Source organism: Rhyacophila brunnea, unplaced genomic scaffold (assembly GCF_057557595.1).
Source record: "Rhyacophila brunnea isolate RB1 unplaced genomic scaffold, BYU_Rbru_1.0 scaffold_9, whole genome shotgun sequence".
NCBI classification, from domain to species: domain Eukaryota; kingdom Metazoa; phylum Arthropoda; class Insecta; order Trichoptera; family Rhyacophilidae; genus Rhyacophila; species Rhyacophila brunnea.
The window spans coordinates 39086263-39108284 of record NW_028233361.1 but is presented as its reverse complement, the minus strand read 5'-3'; the positions used below and the strand labels follow the sequence as shown (position 1 = coordinate 39108284).

The 22022-nt window shown below is 34.3% G+C and overlaps 1 protein-coding gene across 1 annotated transcript in view; it reads left to right on the top strand.

Annotated features, from left to right (window-relative positions):
* Positions 1-22022, top strand: part of LOC147063616 (uncharacterized) — a 257403-nt gene that overhangs the window by 165100 nt on the left and 70281 nt on the right. The window contains exon 7 of the mRNA XM_085959431.1: positions 14720-15126. Within this exon, the coding sequence (XP_085815557.1) occupies positions 14720-15126 (407 nt within the window). The remainder of the gene's footprint in view (positions 1-14719; positions 15127-22022) is intronic.

The following is a 22022-nucleotide window of genomic DNA, read 5'->3' as shown; positions in this document are numbered from 1 at the left end:
ACATATAACGTTGTAGACAGGCTAAATATAAAGAATTATTGTCGTTATAATTTTATCATAGCTTTATTTTAAAATATTCACTTTTAAGTAATTATTTTTTCGTGTACCTGTAAGCTTGTCAGAAATTGCCTAGCTTATCAATACAATTATTAATATTATTTGTGACGTCATCTGCATGATTGTTTATATTTTGTACGCACGAAGTAGGCTCTAATAATCGTGGACTTCTTATGATTCCAAGAGATGTCACTGTCCAATTTAAATAAACACAATATAAATAAATATTATTTTTTCTACCACTAATTTCAATTTAGTAGTCAATAGATTCTCTTAGGTAATTTGATGATTTCTTTTAAAATCGAGGTAAATTTCTTTTTATCGTACCATTCATAACGTAGGACAACCACTATTAAGGTAATCTTTACTTTATCATATGCTACCTGTAACAATACAATCCTGGAAATATCGTTGATCTTACATTGGATGTCAAGTTGGGGAATTCTGTACTTTTGGCCTCTTGTAATGTATTTCTAGTTTTGATACTACGAATAACTTCTCGGTCATTTCCCGTTTGCTTGAGAACATCAACATATTTTGTCATCCGGTAAGTCTGTTATGTTTTCGGCAACGTAAATCTTTACCAACGGACCCCATTCCTTCACGTGGTCCAGTGGAAGGTGTATTTCACTAATAAGACTTGATGGATGTTAATCTTCAGAGATTCATCAATAATTTTCAATTTATAATTACATGGTGTATGAATAATAGGGAAAGAACTCAGGAGGGTTCGATCCGCAGTGAAACAACTCGGTGAGCAGAGTTGAATTAAGTTTGAACAAGTTGAATGGTCCGAGTTTAATGATATCAGAATCATTTACAATAGTATAAATTAATATGAAATTGTAAGTAAGTAATGTTATTGACGCCTAGTTAATGATATGTGTGTAGTAACACAGCTAGATAGGGTAAATAAATTGGGGTTGATCAATAATATAATATCGTTGCCCCAAAAGCAAAAGGGCACTTGTGCATAAATTGAGTTTTGAGAAAAACGGATTTTAAGTGTTTTTGGAGTGAACAAAAAAATCCTGGAGAGGTTATTACTTAATATTTTGAAATTAAATTTAGAACACATATGAACTAATTACTCAAGATTGAAATGCAATTTTTATTTTTTTATAATTTGTCAATTTTTGTTTTTTAAGAGGTTTTAAGTCACATGTTACCTTTTTCCTATATGCATTTATGAACAGCTTTATCTTTATCTGTTGATTTGCGAGCGTCCACTTTACGCTTATTGTGATCTTCCAAAATATTTATTTGGGCCTCTTTGTCCGCTGCCAACATGTTTTTAAATTTTTCACAAATTTCACAAGAGCCCTTTTTCTGCAACGAAATTATTTTTTTTGTGTAAAGGCCCCTTACTCACTTTTAAATAATTACACTTGTTACCTTTTTCCTATATTATTTTTGTAAAAATTGCACATAGTTCCTAAAATCGTTTACATCTTACTTTTTTCCTATACATTAAATGAAGATCAGTATACAAATACACAAATAACCTTTATTTTCTTTGGTCAATTGTGAATTCATGTGTTCTGCTTCACAAATGCTGTTTTTCCCATAATGTAGAGAAAAAATTACGAAGAAAACTGCATTCATAACTCAAGACCGTCAAAATTGCTCATGTGCCCTTTTGCTTTTGGGGCGACAATATTGAGGAGGTACATTACAAAAATCGAAATTACACCGATCGAATATTCTTAACAATCGTACATAATTAGTAACTTAGGCTGTCGATGAATTCAACAGAAGACAATTTATTGTTATTGCAGAGATATTATAGAGAGAAGAGTTACAGATACATAACAAGTCCAAGAAATTTTAAGGATACGTCTATATTGAAAGCGTCAACTCTCAGTGACATCTCATGGCTTAGCGTTCATACCACCATAGCATATAAGGCGTAAAACCCACATAACGCAGCAAGTGGGGCTCTCGCGGAAAATTTCACAAGTGGCGCGTAAATCATCGAAAATACAACGTAATCAAATACGCCAGCGCACACTGGATTTGACGACGCATTATGCCCGCCTGCCCCATGAGTCATCGTTTTTTGGCTTCTCGGCGATACGAATTAACGAAAATACAACGTAGTCCATTCATTGAACACGGCGAGCAAAATCACGCTTCTCGAAGCGTCGTCGATGCGACGGGCGAGAAGCCATTATTTAAGAACAGCGAACTCTTTGTTTAGTTATTGCGTGTCCGATTTTAATTACAAGCCCCGAGAAATTTAATAATATTTTTATTGCTTTGTTGTGAGAGACGCTGATAATAATACTTATTTTGTGCTCCTTGAGCCCCTTATTACATAGGTGAAGGGTAATGCGCGGGTGGGAGGGGGGCCTACTCAGTAGTGAGCGCACCGAACGTTTTCTTGGGGGGCTTTATGCCTAACATAATTGAGAGAATAATTATAAAAAAATAAAAGTTCAACAAGCAATGTTAAATATTAATTGTTTACTACTGGGTCTTTAACACAATGATAATAATTAAATATTCACATAAAATATACCAATATGCTGCTGATAAAATAAAATTATCGCTGTTTTTATATATTATTATTTATTCATTTCATTACATCTACTACAAGATTTATTGATAATATCTCTTCTCTATCGCTATCATAATAATATGGCTTTGTTATAAAAGGTCGAGTAATAAAATCGGTCATAAAAATATTTTACGATTTATATCGTGAAGGATATTTTACGTTTATGATCTTATTTGATGATATGTTTTGGAGCAAATAATGATACATATTGCAGTGAGAACTTACTGTAATATATCGTTTCAGTTTAATAATATTATACAACTATTTAGATATCTGAAAACAAAATTTAAAACGTATTGTTAGGTTAAACATCTACTACAGGGGGGGCAAACTTTTTGGATGGAGGGCCAAATTCAAGAATCCAAAATGAGCGGCGGGCCGCAAGTAAAATACCATTTTTAGATATACATTATTTATTATCACGAAAAATAAACATTACAAAAAAATTAATGAGAAGAATGAAACTGTTGTATATTTTTTAACATTTTTTTAAATTCAGGTGTTAATTTTGTTGTTGATATTCTCAAAACTGCTGGTAAATGGGCATCGGAGATATTTGATCGTAAAGAATTTTATTGAGGTTCATGATCGAAAATGTTTGTTCACATATATAGGTTGATCCAAAAATAACGAACATTTTTCTTGCATAATTTGTGTAAGTTGGTCGAATTTGTCTGAATTAAGGGCATTATAAAATTTGGAGATTTCTTCACGACGATGCAATTCTCTTATATCAGTGTCACTCTGCAGATCAATAATCTCAAGTTGTAGCTCTGTCGGTACACTATCAATATCTATTGAAAATGGATCGCGTACTATTGCTAAACTTGTCTCAATTTTTCGGAAGTCACCAAATCTTTGTGAAAAATCGTCATTCAGAGCTTTAATAATTTGAAGAATCAAATTTATATTCTGGTATATTCAGCTACTTCAAATTTGGAAAGTGGTCCACGTTGTTATTCGATATTTGTCGAAGGAATAACTTGAGTTTTAATTGAAATCCATTCAAACTTTTTACCATATCATGGGCATATATTTTTTTTCCTTGCAACGTGGAGTTAAAAGTATTTAAATGCATCACGATGGTCAACGTAGAAAATAGTGGTTACATAGTGTGTGAGACGAGACGCAAGAAAGACGTACTGAGATAATACATTTACGAAACAACAAATTCTTCAATTATTGTCAATATTTTTTTTTAAAATATAGAAAAGTTATTCGTAATCAGAACTACAATTAATGATGGCGGGCCGCAAAAAAATACCTGGCGGGCCGCAGTTTGCCCCCCTCTGATTTACTATTTGTTGTTTATATAAAATATGCTAAACAGATTAAAAAAGGTTTGCTAGTTAGCGGAAAAAATGTTATATTTTCTCCAAAATTAAAAGTATATATAAATACTATAAAGAGAATCACTTTAGGGGTGTGAGGTATAGGGATGAAAAGAGACTGGTTAGAAGTTACTCAAATGAATGGAAGAGCCAGAATTTATTAACGCGTAAACAGTTTACAGTTGGTACAAGAGTAAATGATACAGGAGAGATGTTAGCGATCCGAGGCTCAGTGGAAGTGATACTGTCACAGGCACCTTAAGAAAATGCTTCAGGGCGGGACGACGTGATAGAGTGTGCTGGTCTAAGACTTGGTAGAAGTGAGTACTGTGTAGTGTGATACTGACACTGAATCTGATCTGAGGTACTGAACGGAGACTCGACTGCGACTGAACATAAATATTCGGTAAATTGCAACAGTCGTTATTGATGTAGTTTTGATCGCCACATTGTTGCAACTTCGAGGCGTTTTGATGACAAAGCCCATGATAGTCGACCCTATTAAATTATGTTACACCATGCTCCATATTGTGCGATCTTGCATTGTCGTCATAATGCTCACAAGGCCCGAGGTTATTTATATTTTATAAATAATACAATGTTTATGAATATCGTTTTTGTGAGAATAAATATTATAAAATAATTTTCATATCGCCATAACATAATACTCTAGCAAAGCGGCAATGTGGCTTTCCAATTTTATGTCATAATCAATTTTGGCCGTTGGAATTGTTAAAATGGAAAATACTTTGACACTTGACTTATGGTGTTAACTGTCAATTCGTGATGTAAAATGTATTGTATTGTTAATGAAATAAAATGAATTGTGTTAGTACTTTTTCCACGTTTATTAAATAGTAAACTTTACAAGTTTCGTCCGCCTCAGACTGACATTGTCAATCAGTCGATCAACTTATTTTGTTTGAAAATAGTTAAGTTTGAAAACCTTAGATAGCATAGAATTAGGAAAAAATCTAAAAATAAAGTTCGGCCACACGGAATTCGAGCTTCACATCTTTTCACTATCTGGGTGACTGCTCTAGTCTCTGATCTAATGACCTGCCTGTGATATATGTAAATTTAATTTAATACGTTTGCACACTGTATAACAATCTTCGCCAAGCGGATGACATTTTATTTAAATCAATAATTACTAGCATGCTTGATAATATGTATATTTTCTAGATGAAGAAGAACTTTTTTCAATCATGGGTCTATTCAGTTTATTTTTCGATCATGTCCGATCCTAATAAGATCATATGGACGTCCACAAAGTGAAGGTTTGTAATAACAGATTTTGTTTTTATGAGAAATGGATGTCAGCCGCTTGCTCAACCTATTAGGTCCTTCAGTGGCGAAGGCTCCATACTAAGCAATTATTTAAAGCTTACCTTCTATTTTCAAGTATTTAATTTAAATAAATAAATATCTATATGGTCTAGGACTAGGTTATAATAAAAATATTGATTGTCATCTATCGTCGTTATTTATAAGTAGAGCGTTTAATTTAGTCAAGTTTCGAATCATAAATAAATGACGGAACGTCACAACGTGAGTGCTATTTTTAGAATTATGTCGATCATAATCCAAGCCGAATTTTCTACCGCAATTCAGTTGCCAACTTCATGCATGTCTGTGTTTTTGTTCCCGACTTGGAAGCGTAATACACAGGACAAGCTTATGCGCTATGTTGATTTGTTTATTGTCTATGATTATCTTTTTAAGCAAATAATAAATAATAAGGATGATTAAAAAGAATAATAACTATTGTGTTCGATCACATATAATTTATGAATTGTTATTAAAAATAAATATTGTATTAATTCGCGATTATTATTTAGGTTACTTTAGTCATAGGCAAATATACTCGTAACATGCTATTCACAGTTTATGTCATTTTGACATTTCAAAGCGGTGATAAAGGTTTATTTTATAATACAAAATTCAGTGTGTTACTGTGTTTTTAATGTGTACCTATAAATTATCTCATATTGTACCGAAATCATTCGCTAGTGCTTTAAATATATAAGTACATATTAAATTGTGTAGTGTCCCGATAGAAAATGTGCAAACGATTGCATTTAAAAAAAAAATATTCCCGAGTTTGACGTTTTCAAAAATTAAAAATTGTCAAAGCTTGACCTTTCAAGAGTTCATTTAGATTTGAATACAGCAAAAAAACTTATATTAGACATTTTCACAACAATTTATATGATAAATATTTGTTTTTAACTGCCAGTTATACATTAAACAAACTTTTAGTTGGCGATGCGTATTGTTTGGTAAAGATGCGTAAAGTATGCGTGGAATTCTACTACCATAAGTGATTTAAATAATTTGACAAATTCAGCGGTAAAACCTATGACCAGTGTGTCGTTGTCATTAACGTGCACCTATTCATCAGTAGTAATATCGTAAGTATTATCTTCTTATTTCCCGTAAGTTACCTGACAAGTGTGCTCTTTTTCTCTGATCTCCGCAGCTTACCTCTTTCCAAAAGTCACCCTTCGCCACTGAGGTCCATACTCTGACTCGTATAGAAATTGAAAAACAATATATTGTGTACTTCCCTGACCCAGGATTCGAACCTGAGACCCACGACGTTATAGGCCGACGCTTAAACAACGCGACCATCGTGGATATGACCCAGTTTTGACTAATAAAAATTAATTTCCCGTTTTATCGATGTTTAATATAATTATCAGTATTAAGTTTTGTTTATTACCACACAGTGAGCTTTTCCATGGTTAAACGCATCATTAAAATACTAAGTATGCAATAAGCTTAAAGAACCCAGAAAAGCCGACAAAATTGGCTTCCTGATCTCACACATATGCGTGATTTATTCCGCAGTGTAAACGTCAAATTCGAATTACCTGTCAAACACTCAAACCGGCTGAGCCTCATTGAACGAAATTTTATCAGACGAATCATTGAGTTTGCCACATACAGAGTATACGGAAATATTGGGTACATCTATTAATAATATTTAATTAACTATTTCTTTTATTCAACGAATAATTCACAAGATTTAAGAATGTATCATTCTAAGTATTTAAAATACATAATTTTGGAAAACACTTTCTGAGAGAATGTATTACCAATAGAAAAAATCTTTTTTGAAAAAAGTAAGCCACCCCGGCGGGGAATCGAACCCTGCATCTCCCGGGCTCACGCCCCATCCATGCATTACCACTATGTTACGTAGCGACATACTAATTGCGACAAAATTTAACTATTGGTCAATTTTAATACATACTCATCAGCGCTCTTCCAAATCAAGCTACTTTGGCAATCAAAAACAAAAAAAACAAGAAACAAAAATCGATTGCAAAAGTAGCTTGATTTGGAAGAGCGCTGATGAGTAGGTATTAAAATTGACCAATAGTTAAAATTTGTTGCAATTAGTATGTCACTGCGTAGCATTGTGGTAATGCACGGATGGGGCGTAAACCCGGGAGATGCAGGGTCCGATTCTCCCCCGGGGGGTTTATCTATTAATAAATTGAAAATGTACAGACACATAGTGTTATACTAAACTTATTGTCGGAGGGGTTTTTCACAACCCTTAATAACGTGAAACGTGTGATTAGTTAATTAGTTTTATTAAGCTAGACGGTCATTGCCGTAGCAGACATTAGACATTTAGACATTAGAAGTTATCCATGTTATTTAGTTAATGTAAAAAAACATAATATGCTATTTAATGCATTATGTAGTGCTTACAAATCAATTCAACAATGTTAATTGAAAAAATAACGACAAATAAGCTGGTAGTAGTAAAATATTTTGTCCGTTTTGTCATCAGGTATTTTCGTATATCAAAGTCTCACATATATCTTAGCATGTAAGAATCTTTGTTTAACTAATATAACTTTTTTAAAGCTAAAAATTATTAAGTAATACCCATTGTTATTAATTTATCACTAGTATGTACTTATATTAATGATATATCTCATTAGTTAACTCCATTGAATTCACAATACGTTACCATTGCGTCGCTGTAGGATTGGTTTTTCGAATAGACCAAATATTCAGGAGACGAAAAACAAATTTCATAATCCTAGATTTAAATATATGGAGATATTTAAATTGTTATTTTTACAGCATATGAATGATATATTCATTACCATTGCAAAGTAATTTAAAGAAAGCGATGGTTCTAGTCCAATTAGATACAAAAAAACATTCTGCATTAAAAGGTCGATTTCGACAAAAACCGGATATTCGGAAACCAATCTATATCGACGATTGTTCTCCCAGTATTGACGATTTTATACGTATTGAATATTTAAGAATACAAAACATTGTAGATATAACAAATCTAAATTCAAGACGTACACAACATGAGATTTACATTATAAATCAAACATTACCCTCACAAGAGAGAAGAGAATATAGAAAAAAAATATAATAATAATACCAAAAAAAATCAAAATATACTTAAGTACAATTTAATACAGAAAATATAATTTTTGAAAACAAAAAACATACAATTTTATACAGAAAAATACAGTTTCAAAAACAAAATGCAAAGTACATCATTGAAAATGTCTATGTCTTTAGGGAGGGCATTTACTAATCTTGCTCGCTAATGGTGCCTGATAGGCTTGACACGAGGAAACGGTGCCAATCCAGAATAAATCATGGCTGCGACCACGTAGATAATTGACAGGCGCATGTAAATTCAAATTCATTAGGACACCAGGATTGGAAACCATCCCTCGCGATAACAGGCAAAAGTGTTTCAAAGCAGAAGAGACCGACGAGATTCAGAGTGAAAAGTAAGCATGCCTTGTAGAAAGGTAGTCGGAAAATAATCATCTGACGAATTATCGAAAGGAAAATAGTAAATGTTTTAAAATAAAGACATCGAAGAAATTTCTTCTGGACGCGTTCTAAAATAAGCTTATAGGAAACCTCATAAGGACACCATATAATCGACCCATATTCAAGAATGCTACGCACTAATGAGACGTAGAGTGTACGTAATACATTTGGATTCTTGGATGGTTTGGTTTGGTATTATCTCCTATATATTATTATCCTAAGAGATTTTGGAAAATACACCAACAGGTCATTTAAGCGACATTTTATTGTTATTTTTACATCTTCACTTCGAAATGTGCGCTACCGATTGAATTGACCAAATTTGAGAAATATCCGATGATTTTCCAGAAACGTGACGTTTATAACCGATATTTTCTCATATAGCGTATACAATTCGCCATACTTCTTTTAACGCACAACAGAATGACGTCTTCGTCGCTTAAGACCTTCTAATCCTTTATTTGACAAACGAATTCGATTATTTTTATTTAAATATCGTAATGTAGGCATTGGCGTACTTTTTTCCGGTGAAAAAACAATAATCCTGGTACAATTCACTACGTATAATATCTTTTGACAGGAGCGTGCGCCACTGTCCGCCATTTCATAGATAACATGATATTCCAAATTTGATTTTTTTAAATACTTCTTTGTGGCTGTTACGCACTATTTTTTTTATTGAATAATTACCTAGGCTACTAATTTCCATAGATCACAATATAGTCATATTAAACTAACAAAGTTACCATTGCAAACAATGAAAGAAATTAATGCGAATTGTTATAGTTATCAAAATGAGTCATATTGTATAATATCTACCTATTTTTATCGTCCCTATCATCATCAATCTTGACCTATCCACTGCTGGATGAAGGCCTCCTCAGCCTTATTCGACTCCTTACTTACACATGAATTGTTATATTTATCAAAATCAGTGATATTATTTTATTATCTACCTATCTATATATAATTCCATTATTATCACGAGCCTCAATAAATCCACTGCTGGATGAAGGCCTCTCTACGTTGATTGTATTCTTAACAGTATTGAATTTCTTATATTATTTATCTACATATTCATATCGTCATCATAATCATCATCATCATCAACCAGGATCAATCCACTGCTAGATGAAGAGTACCGCAACCTGATTCTACTACTATTGGTTTAACGAATTTGTGATATTATAGGTACATATTTCTATCCATCTTATCATCATCGACTTGAACCAATCCACTGCTGGATAATGGCCTCCCTAGCCCGAATCTACTCCTTTCTGTCATATGAATTGTTGTATTTATCAAAATCGGTGATACTATATTTATCTACATATTCATATTGTCATCATCATCATCATCAACCAGGATCAATCCTCTGCTTAATAAAGACCTCCATAGACTGATTCTACTCCTGTTTGTCATATGAATTTCTGTATTTATCAAAATCGGTTATATTATATTTATCTACATATTCATATCATCATCATCATCATCATCATCATCATCACATCGACCTGAACCAATACACTGCGTAATAAAGACCTCCCTAGCCTGATTTTACTCCGTTATGTCATATGAATCCCTGTATTTATAAAAATCGGTGATATTATATATTTTATCTGCATATTCATATCATCATCAACATCATCAACCAGGATTAATCCACTGCTTGATAAAGACCTCCCTAGCCTGATTCTACTCCTTTCTGTCATATGAATGTCTGTATTTATCAAAATCGGTGATATTATATTTATCTACATATTCATATCATCATTATCATCATCATCATCATCGACCTGAACCAATCCACTGCTTAATAAAGACCTCCCTAGCCTGATTCTACTCCTTTCTGTCATATGAATTGCTGTATTTATCAAAATCGGTGATATTATATTTATTTACATATTCATATCGTCATCATCATCACCATCGACCTGAACCAATCCACTGCTTAATAAAGACCTCCTTAGCCTGATTCTACTCCTTTCTGTGATATGAATTTCTGTATTTATCAAAATCGGTGATATTACATTTATCTACATATTCATATCGTCATCATCATCATTATCATCATCATCATCATCGACCTGAACCAATCTACTGCTTAATAAAGACCTCGCTAGCCTGATTCTACTCCTTTCTGTCATATGAATTTCTGTAATTATCAAAATCGGTGATATTATATTTATTTACATATTCATATCATCATCATCATCATCGACCTGAATCAATCCACTGCTTAATAAAGACCTCCTTAGCCTGATTCTACTCTTTTCTGTGATATGAATTTCTGTATTTATCAAAATCGGTGATATTACATTTATCTACATATTCATAACGTCATCATCATCAACCAGGATCAATCCACTGCTGGATGAAGGGTTCCGCAACCTGATTCTACTACTATATTATATATATTTCTATCGTCCTTATCATCATTGACCTGAACCCATCTACTGCTGGATAATGGCCTCCCAAGCCTGATTCTACTCCTTTCTGTCATTTGAATTGCTGTATTTATCAAAATCGGTGATATTATATTATATCTATTTATATTTCTATTATCATTATGAGCCTGAATCAATCCACCGGTGGATGAAGGCCTCTCTAAGTTGTTTGAATTTCTGTCGGTCATATGAATTGCTATATTTATCAAAATTGCTGATATTATATTTACCCATTCATAATATCTTCATTATCATCATCAACCAAGATTAATCCACTGCTGGATGAAGGTTATCCCAACCTTATTCTACTCTTCTTGGTCATATAAACTGCAATATTTTTTTAAATTTGTGATTTTATATACCTACCCATTTATATCGTCAGTATCGTCATCAACCTGTATTAATCCACTGCTGGATGAAGGCCTCTTTAAGCTAATTCCACATCTTTAGGTCTTATAAATTCCTATTTTTATCAGATATAATATGTATTGCTTCATTATTTATCAACATTTGTCTCGATATGAATGTCCCGCACCGGGAAACTATATTGTTTAAGGTTAATTTTTAAATCAAAATATTATTCTATGGCTCCGAGCATTTATTTTTTATAGATAATGAAACAAAATAATGTTTAAATTTATTTTTTATGCTGCTAACCTTTTTCTATCATGTAAATGGGACCCGAAAGAGATTAATATTCGCGTTATATTGGATCGCTATTTATATTTATGATAATCACGATTGAGATGTATAATTATTTATCATATATTATTTAAATGCACATACCTACACATATATTGTATTAAATTAAAAATGACAGTGGTAGCAATCGGCGATTGCCAGCTGTTCTGCTAAGCCTAGCAGCCTGAAATGGTGTTAGACGATATTGAGAAGGCCAGACTCCAGAAAAGACTACGCACATGACTCCAAATTTGTATTAGCAGTGACGACATGCAGATCGTAAAACTGACCAATCAGCTAAATTTTCAACTGTCTGACGTGAATGAAAATCCATCCCGAAGGGAAAACTATGGCGCCATCTATACACGCTTTACAATTATTATATTCAAATCCAACACCAAGTCACTATGACGAAAAGCTGTCTGTAAGACCTAGCGAGACAGACTGGCGAGAGCCAGCTGGCTCAGCTAGTTATTGATTATTATCTAAGGATCTATTACTTATTAGGATTTTGACGGTTTATACGCCTATTGATTTATTATTAGTGATAAGGTAGGGGTTTTTAACACCAACTATTCATAATTTATTTGTTATATTTTTTATTGTGATCCTTGACAGGTGATAAAGTTTTTACCTACTTTATTGTATTTATTTATTATATAAGTTCGAATTAACTGAATGCTGTATTTCGAAAACCATACAAGTCACATTTTAAAAAAGAGTGACATAAGTTGCAAACATCTTCATATTACCTAAATACATAAATGTAAGGTATTTTTTGTAGTTTTTTGAAGACAATAGTAAAGTTAACACTTACCATGAAATAATATATTTCACTATTTTGACTAAAACACAATAGTAACTTGTAACGTTTTCGGAATACAGCATTCAACTGTATTCGTTGTCAGTGTATCATGGCCTCCACATCCTGAAGCGGGCCCCAAGGCTAGGATCTTTGTCGCCCCCCTCTACCTATCGCAAAGGTTAAAGGCAATGTGACGCTCTATAGTAGCGTTTGTCGTTCGTGTCGTTTACGGTAAAATTAAGGGTGTTTAGTGTACTTATTTTTAATTACATCACACAATCACATATTCTAAAATATAAACATTATGAAAGGAAAATAGCGCCGCAGGCGACTTTTTTTACTACTATTAGAGCAAATTTGTCGTGTGTGTTTATCTCACTTATTTGGTTGACTCACCACGCCGGGCCCCTAGGCTAGAGCCCTGTCAGCCCCCCTTTGTGGGGGCCATGTAGTGTATATTTACCATTGGTGACGGCGCATAGTGCCTGAATATACCAAAAAAGCGAAACCTCGGTCGCAAAAAACGACTCAAATAGAATAGGACAAAACTTTAATACATTAGAATTTAATTCTAATTCCATCAAGTACCCTCAGTCGATAGTATTAATATTATAACAAAGATGACAGTTGCGGTTTGCAGTTCGTTTGTGTGTGAACATAAAAGTTATCGCAGATGCAACCATTATTGTACTTAAGTAGTTGAGTCTACCAATCAATACATGCCACAGGTCACAACTGCATCTTAGGTATTCACGAATCTAAATACAGTGGCGTACAACTTGGCGCGATGAGTATGTGTGTGGAAGGAGATCGGAGGTTGTTCTCGTCAAAAAATTACAGCCCCAAAGACTGCCATAGCATTGCACAAGTCGCAAACGTTATAATGTATAAACATTGTGAAAATGAAATTCACAACGTGTTATTTACAATAGTTGCACCCCCAAGTGATTGCATCTGCTTTAGCACGAGGCCCACTATAGTCAAACCATGACACTGAACTGTAAACTTTATTGTAATATAGTTATTGTTCATACTTCGAATACAATACGCTAAACTGTTTTTAGAAAATGATAAGTTTTAATTAACTGTTTTTGTATTCAACAAATAAATCACAATATTTAAATCGTAACATTATAATTATTGAACATACATTATTTTGAAAACACTTCTGGTAAAAGAAAATAATTCAAAAAGTAAGTGCCCACGCACATAGTGCACTATGCTAAAGGGGTCATACTTTTAATTAATTACGACAAACTTTCACTATTGGCCTTTTTAATACTCATTGAAGCGCTTTCTAAATTGAGCTACTATATTGGCAATCGGCTTGTGTATTTTAAATCAAAGTAGGTATTACTTTAATTACTAACCGACGTCACGGATCGCTCCAAGATTTTTTTCCTAAATACCCGAGAGATGCAGGTTCGATACCTGGCGGGTTGTCTTACTTTTTTCAAAAAGATTTTTTCTATAGGTTTATAATATTTTATCAGAAGTGTTTTCAAAATTATTATGTACTTATGTTCAAAATGATAATTGTTCCATATTGAAATAAATGGTAATATTTTGAACGAAATATATAATCGAAAATCTTCATTTATTGTGAACTGTTTATCACAATGGATTTAAAGATAATCAATAACTACCACTACCATCGTAATTTGTAATTCAGTGATACGACCTCAATATCCAGCACTATAATTATATAACTGAGGGATCTGGTAACAAAAATGACGCTTTCCAATATCGTGTAAAGTATTATATCTTTCTTATAGGTTTTGAAAAAACTTATAAAGTATTAAAAATGTTATTTGTATTAGATAGATAGGTACATACATTATTTTAGAATACTTTCTTGGGCATATAGGGACACATATTATGAATGAAATTATATCTTTTTCTTGACTTGCCATTATTTTACAAAAAATAAAACAACAAAAAAAACTGTTATAATCACTGTGAATGTGTAATATATTTTTTAATATATTTTTACTTTCTTTTATTATAGCTGCAGTTACGACTACTTAGAACTATGGGAGCCCCCATTCATCGAACCGCCTTCCTCCAACACATCAAACCCACAAGATGATCCTCCTCTTCCACTGATGATGCAGACATCGGCAGAATCATCAAACCGACAGCAGCCATGGCCTGAATCAATACCATCTTCAGCGCCTCTCAATTCAAGAGCCGGCATCCCTGCAAATGGAGCCGGCACATCGCCGTCTGATGCGAGCCCATCGCCTGTGAAGGTTTCACTGGGGAGTGGGGGTGGTGCGAGGCTTTGCGGAGACTGGAGTGCCAGGCTGAAGCTTCTGAGGCACGTGTCGCGTGGGCCGAGATTGCACGTGCGATTTGTATCGGATTACTCACATCACTATACGGGATTTAAGGCGACTTTGACAATGGAAAACGGTAAGTTAATTAATATTTTTCAACTAGAATACATACAATATTTTAATACTACGATTATATTACAATAAGTTGTATTTAATTTTGATTTATTGAGCTTTGTAATATGAGGCGTCTAATTCCAATAAGCGATTAGTCCACATTTGGTCAAAATCGAGAAAAAAATACGCGCGTATTCTTTGTTTAATTTTACACAATATATATTGATCTATAAATTCCAAAACGCGACATTGAAGTTAAATTCCCTCCACCAAAACCCGCCCCGTACCACCCTTGGTCTTAATCGAGAGTATCATGGGACCCATCAATTGGTGATGTGAAGCATCTAAAAATTGGCCTGGGAGTGTCCTGGGAGAAGATGCCCAAGACTTAGGTTGCTACGCTCAAAGTGAGCTCTGACTGAGTTTACTCTAATGCAAAGTGCCAGGGAGAGAAAAAGCACATGGAATTTACTTTAAAGAAAAAGAAGCTACTATTTTAATATAACAAAGAACGAAGCTAATCATACAGGCAGCAAAATTTATGTGAAGAGATCTTCACGCCCGTAGTAAGACGCCGCAAATTTTTTGAATGCAAGATAGTTGGCCTTAGTAGCAACCAAGTCGGACGGGCCGATGGGTCCAACAGCTGGTTGGACCGACCTGAGCATTTCCTCCCGTTCGGAGCACATACTCAGACACTCCCATAGGATGTGATTGGCATCCTGTACCTCCCATCCACATGGACATGTCGGATGGCTTACAAGTCCAAGCTCAAAGAGCTTGCCAGCGAAACCACCATGACCAGTCACAAATTGACTGGTGTAATGGTCTGGAGTCAAATACTTGGTTATCTCCATTCGCCACTGAATGTCTGGAAAAAAGCTGTATGTGTGCCGGCCCTTGGTGGATTCGTCCCACTTTCGCTGCCAGGTCTTAATGGCCGCATCTAGCGACATGAGTCTAATTTTGCGCTTCAGTAGTGCTAATCCCTCGCCGGCTCGTCGAGGGGGGGGGACGAGATGAAAATCACCAACGTCGGCCTCCTCACCTTTGAGGAGCAACACTGAAGCGCCGCTGACCTGAATGTGCAGGTCAAGTGGGAGAATACCGGCCAGGACCGGGAGCGCGTCGGTTGATGTCGTACGGTAGGCCTTGGTAATGGACAGGAGCGCGCTGCGCTGTCCTCTTAAAAGAGAGATTCTAAGTTTGACACTCTTGGGAATGCGCGGGCACCAGGCACTGGCGCCATAAGCCGCTATTCCCATAAAAATGGCGCCGTAGGCGATCTTGAGCGCCCTTACTTTTAAGCCCCATCCTTCACCAGCCATGCGGCCGATCCTCTGGAAGGCCACCCCAGCCTTGTGGACTTGGGTTTCGGCATGGTGTAGGAAATTTAACATTGTGTCCATTTTGACGCCTAGATAGGTGACGATTTTCGACACTTTCACTCTCGTGTCACCGAATCGGACTGTGGGTAGTCTCGAACAGCTAAGTCGTCTCGGTCCTTTAAGGACAATGGCTTCTGTCTTGGAAGGTGCGAATGATAGTCTAGTTAATCTACCCCAAGCCTCAATTGATGCTAAAGCTTCGCCAACGGTGCTCTCAATCTTCGCCCTGCTGTCGGCCTCAACGCGACAATTAAATCTTGATTTATTACAAAAAGCGCCAAGTCCGTGTTTCATATTATTTAAAGCTTGGTTGATTTTGCGCGTGTTTTAGTCAGCCAATAAGGGAACGTTCAATACTAAAAATGGCGTCTCCCATGCTGTAGCATCCGGTAAATTTATGACAGTGCCACGGAAATATGTGCCTTATGCGGACAAAATTAAAAAATGAGGTACAAGTAACGTTATGTCCAATTTTATTTTGCCTATATTTATTGCATTTCAGAGTTTATCAGCTGAAACAAATTGCCATTTGGTTCTAATTTTGACATAGAATACAACGAAAAAAATAATCTCACGTTAAAACAAATAATTTAAGTTTGAAACATAAAAACGATGTTTCTCGCAAATATGGAATCGTGGACTTGTCGCTTTTTGTAATTAAACGCCTCATATAATATAATACTCAAGTCACCAATATCGAAGTGTGACTAAAAATATGCTTAGTAAATATCGGCCTATATACACACCAAAATTCCCCAAACCTCGGTTTTGTGGTAGACCAAATCTATCGCTGTATATAAGTACTTCCGAACATTTTTCGTATCACAATCAACTATTGAAATTCTAAATATTTAAGTAGTATAATATGACCCTATCGCTTTTTTCAATATCTCATAAAAACAGACCAAAGTGTTACACAACATACGGATATTTTCACATTATTTTTAATGTAGATGAAATTGAATGGAGCAGTAAATTTTTTTTAAGTTTGTCTAGTAAATATGTTTATAGTTTTTCCCGTTTTAGACATAATTATATTTTTTACTTAACTCATAAAATAAAAATATTGACGATTCTCCAAATAAAAGAGCTTTTTTATTTACAATTATTAATACCTTATTATTTAATTATTAAAGCAAACGTTTTGGAATGGCTGACAAGAATTAATTATAATACGAAAAGGTCGTATTACTCATATTTATACTGCTTGCGAGAGGCTTTCGTGAGTGTATATTATGCATTTATATAATAATTAATTAATACCATTAAATTAAATATTAATGATGTCACAAAATTTTCAATATTTTTTTAATACCTCTTTTCTCCGTCAATATACTTAGTTACTAAATTTTTCAACCCCCTGTCGAAATTACGTCACATTTTTGAAATACCCTTCCCCATTAGTAAAAAAACAAATTTATTGAAAATAGTTGATTTCTTCTTCTTATTGTGCCATCCCCTAGCGGAGGTCGGCCATCATCAAGGCGATCTTATCTTTGTCGTCTACTACCCGGAACAGTTCAGTGACTCGTACCAATCACGGAGGTTCTTAAGCCACGAAATGCGGCCCCGTCCTCTGCTACGCTTCCCATTGATCTTTCCTTGAATGACAAGTTGGGGAATGCTGTACTTTTGTCCTCTCATAATGTGGCCGAGGTACTGTAGTTTCCTGGTTTTGATACTACGTAGAACTTCTCGGTTCTTCCCCATTCGATTGAGAACTTCAACATTTGTCACCCGGTCAGTTCAAGGAATTTTGAGGATGCGCCTATACAGCCACATCTCGAAAGCTTCAAGTCTCCGTGACATCTCTTGGTTTAGCGTCCATACTTTCATACCATAGAAAAGAATTGATTTCAAAATAATTATTTTGTTTTTATGAAATAATTCTGAGATATTTTTTTTTTATTATTTATTGCGTTGTGATCAATATTCTCACATTTTTTTACAACCTGTTCTTTACATCACAATTCATTACAGTGTATCACACCCTTTCCTTATTTTGTACGTAACGTCTTATATGGACGACCCCTTAGAAGATATATATTTAGCATTACTATAATTGAGGGGTAGATTTTAAAAGTGAACTTATTCCACTACTTGACGAAAATGAGTTATGAATGCCAGAATTTAAAGAATACAATTTTGAACAAGTATTTTTTGTATAGAAAAACCTAATAGCATTAAATCCAGTAGAAAAATCAACTTCAAGCTTCAATCAACTTTGCCTTTTGTGAAAAATTTGTTGAAGTGGAATAAGTTCACTTTGTAAATATACGCTTCAATTTGATAATGGACATGGAATTTTGCTAAAATCATATTGTTCAAAAAATTACCACTAATTTTTATTTTAACTCTAGGCGCAGTTCAGGATTCTCGTTTTTTTGCATACAAAAGTGACAACTCATACTGAAATTGGCTTTAGCTATTTGTATTTATGAATATAATCATTCACTTCATCCACCTTTAGGTATTTTTGACTTTTTTGTGAATTGCTGAATAAATACTGCTTTCTAACATTTCTGCATTATCAAAATGTGGAATTTATTAATTTTAAATATTCTATACTCGAAATAATATAAACTTTCACCCTCGTGACTGTGTATTTGAGAAAACAAAAAGCTGTTTTTCTCTTATTCATCTATTATGGATTGATTTTGAAATCTAGCGACACATATCTCTTGATAATGACCTCTGCAACGAGGCCGAAACTTCGAGAAAAGAAGGAAGAAGCACACGCGGTGGAAACCCAAAAATCTATTACGATAAAAAAAGAACCGTGAATGTCTCAAACATTATATATTTATGGAAATTATAGAAAGCTCCATCTGTCAGAAGACTGAACATCTTTGTTTCAGTTATTGAAATTTTTATATTTTAAAACATTTTTTGTTTATAGTTGAAAAATCGCCGTCAATTTGTTGATTACCATGGGAATGAATCGCGGATTTTTAGAACAAACTCTGGTGTTCCTCAAGGTTCAAATCTTGGCCCAATTTTGTTTTTAATATTTTTTGATGATATTGTCAAAGTTATAACCAATTCTTCTTGTTTGCTATTCGCAGATGATCTTAAACTTTTTAGAACTATTGAAACCCCATTATGCTGTGCGATGTTGCAGTCTGACCTAGATGCTACGAGGGTGGGTCAATAATTCCTTAGAAAAAAGCATTAAAACAGTTTTTATTTTTGTATTTTTTTTTATTTCTCAACATAATCTCCTTGGAGCTCAATACACTTGGTTAGACGTTTCTCAATTTTTTTTAAACCGTCAGAAAAATAAGTTTTCGGAAGGTCCTCAAAATAAGCATTTGTCCGATCGATGACTTCTTCATTTGAAAAAAAACGTTGCCCACTTAGCCATTTTTTTAAGTTTGGGAAAAGGAAAAAGTCACTGGGGGCTAAATCTGGCGAATACGGTGGGTGGTCGACCAATTCGAACTTCAATTCTTCAATTTTAGCCATTGATCGTAAACATGTGTGAACACGGGCATTGTCCTGATGAAAGAGGATTTTTTTCCTGTTTAAATGAGGCCGTTTTTCTTCAATTTTGTTTTTTAGCTGGTCCAATAAAGATGCATAATAATCCCCTGTTATTGTTTTTCCTTTTTCCAAATAGTCAACGAAAATAATTTCACGTGCATCCCAAAATACAGTAGCCATAACCTTACCAGCTGATTTTACGGTTTTCGCCTTCTTTGGACATGGTTTGCCTTCGCAATCCACTGCTTTGACTGTTCTTTCGTCTCGGGAGTATAGTGGTGTATCCATGTTTCATCTACAGTCACAAAGCGACGAAAAAATTCATCCGGATTGCGTTGCATGAGCGACAACAGGGCTTTAGAGGCCACCACCCTACTGCGTTTATTGTCGACTGTGAGCAAACGCGGCACCCATCTTGCAGAAATATTTTTCATGCCCAATTTGTCATGTAAAATAGAAATGACGCTACCTTTTGAGATCCCTGTAACCTCAATTATCTCACTCAACTTTAATCTTCGGTCACTTAACACCATATCGTGGATTTTATTGATCATTCCTGGTGTAGTCACCTCTACAGGACGTCCTGAGCGTGGTTCATCCTTTGTTGATGTACGACCACGTTTAAATTCATTTAACCAGTTATAAATAGTTGCAAGTGAAGGAGCAGATATGCCGTGAACTAAATCCAACTCATTTTTTATTTCCTTTGCTGTTAACCCTTTTATATTAAAATGTTTAATAACAGCTCTAAACTCAATTTTCTCCATTTTCCATTTTTCCATTTTCCACAAGCAAATTTTTTTTTTAAATGTACGAGAAACACACAACAACCCGACCAATATGATTGAAACTTCGCAGCATACTGAATCGGTAGTGCCGCTGCATGAAAACAAACCGCTTACAGTACTAGTCGCGCCACCTGTCGGCTTTTCTAAGGACTTATTGACCCACCCTCGTATCTTGCAATGGTCTATCTTAAATAAACTTGAATTCGCTACCTCCAAATGTAATATTATTTCATTCAATCGTTCAAGGCACACCTTATTGTTCCCATACACATTGTCTGGTATAATATTGAGTAGGGTAACGGAGATAAAAGATTTGGGAGTATTGTATGATACAAAGTTCACTTTCAATCAGCATATTCTTAACATCAGTACTAGATCTAGCAAAATGCTTGGTTTTGTTATGAGGGTTTCAAAATCATTCGAAAACGTCCGAGTGCTACGTACATTATACGTATCATTTGTGTTGAGTATTCTTGAATATGCCAGCATTATTTGGAGTCCTAATAGGTTCATGCACACAATTAAGCTGGATCGAGTCCACAATAGATTTCTTAGATTTCTCTACTTAAGAACATACGGGTTCTTTCCTTATGATAATGACAATAAAATGAATTTCCCGACTCGTTTTCTTCTGGGTATGCTATCAATGCAATCCCTGTCTACCCGAAGAGTGATTGTTCTTTTAAAGCATTTCTTTTTACTTCTTCGTGGGTTCATTTACAATCCGCATATACTGGCAAATATTAATTTTCATGTTCCCACCAATATCACTCGCAGCTCCACGGTCTTCAAGATACCTCGTCGCAGGACAGATGTTATGTGTCATGATGCTGTGTATCGTGCAATTAGCTTATTTGATGGCACCATAAAGGTTGATTTGTTTTTTATTAATTATATAATGTTTGTAGACGTTTTAAATAGGATAAATTTATAATTGTATATATTATCATATTTCTTTAATATTTACACATGTTGTCTTTTCCACTTTCTTGTCATATTAGTTGTTATTTGTAATTAAGATATTTTTATATATTTGTATGTATTATGTATTATGGCGCATTGGCCAAAAGCTGTAATGCCGTAATACTCTTTTTTATAAATAAATAAATAAATAAATAAGTTTAGAATACATACTAAATTCGGAAAAAAGGAAACCTCGTAATCCCAAAACATAGCAGGGTTTATCTATCTGACGTATGCTTAGATTCTAAATTCAAACCGAGTATGCGGCAAATCCATGAAAACATTCACTGTCTCCG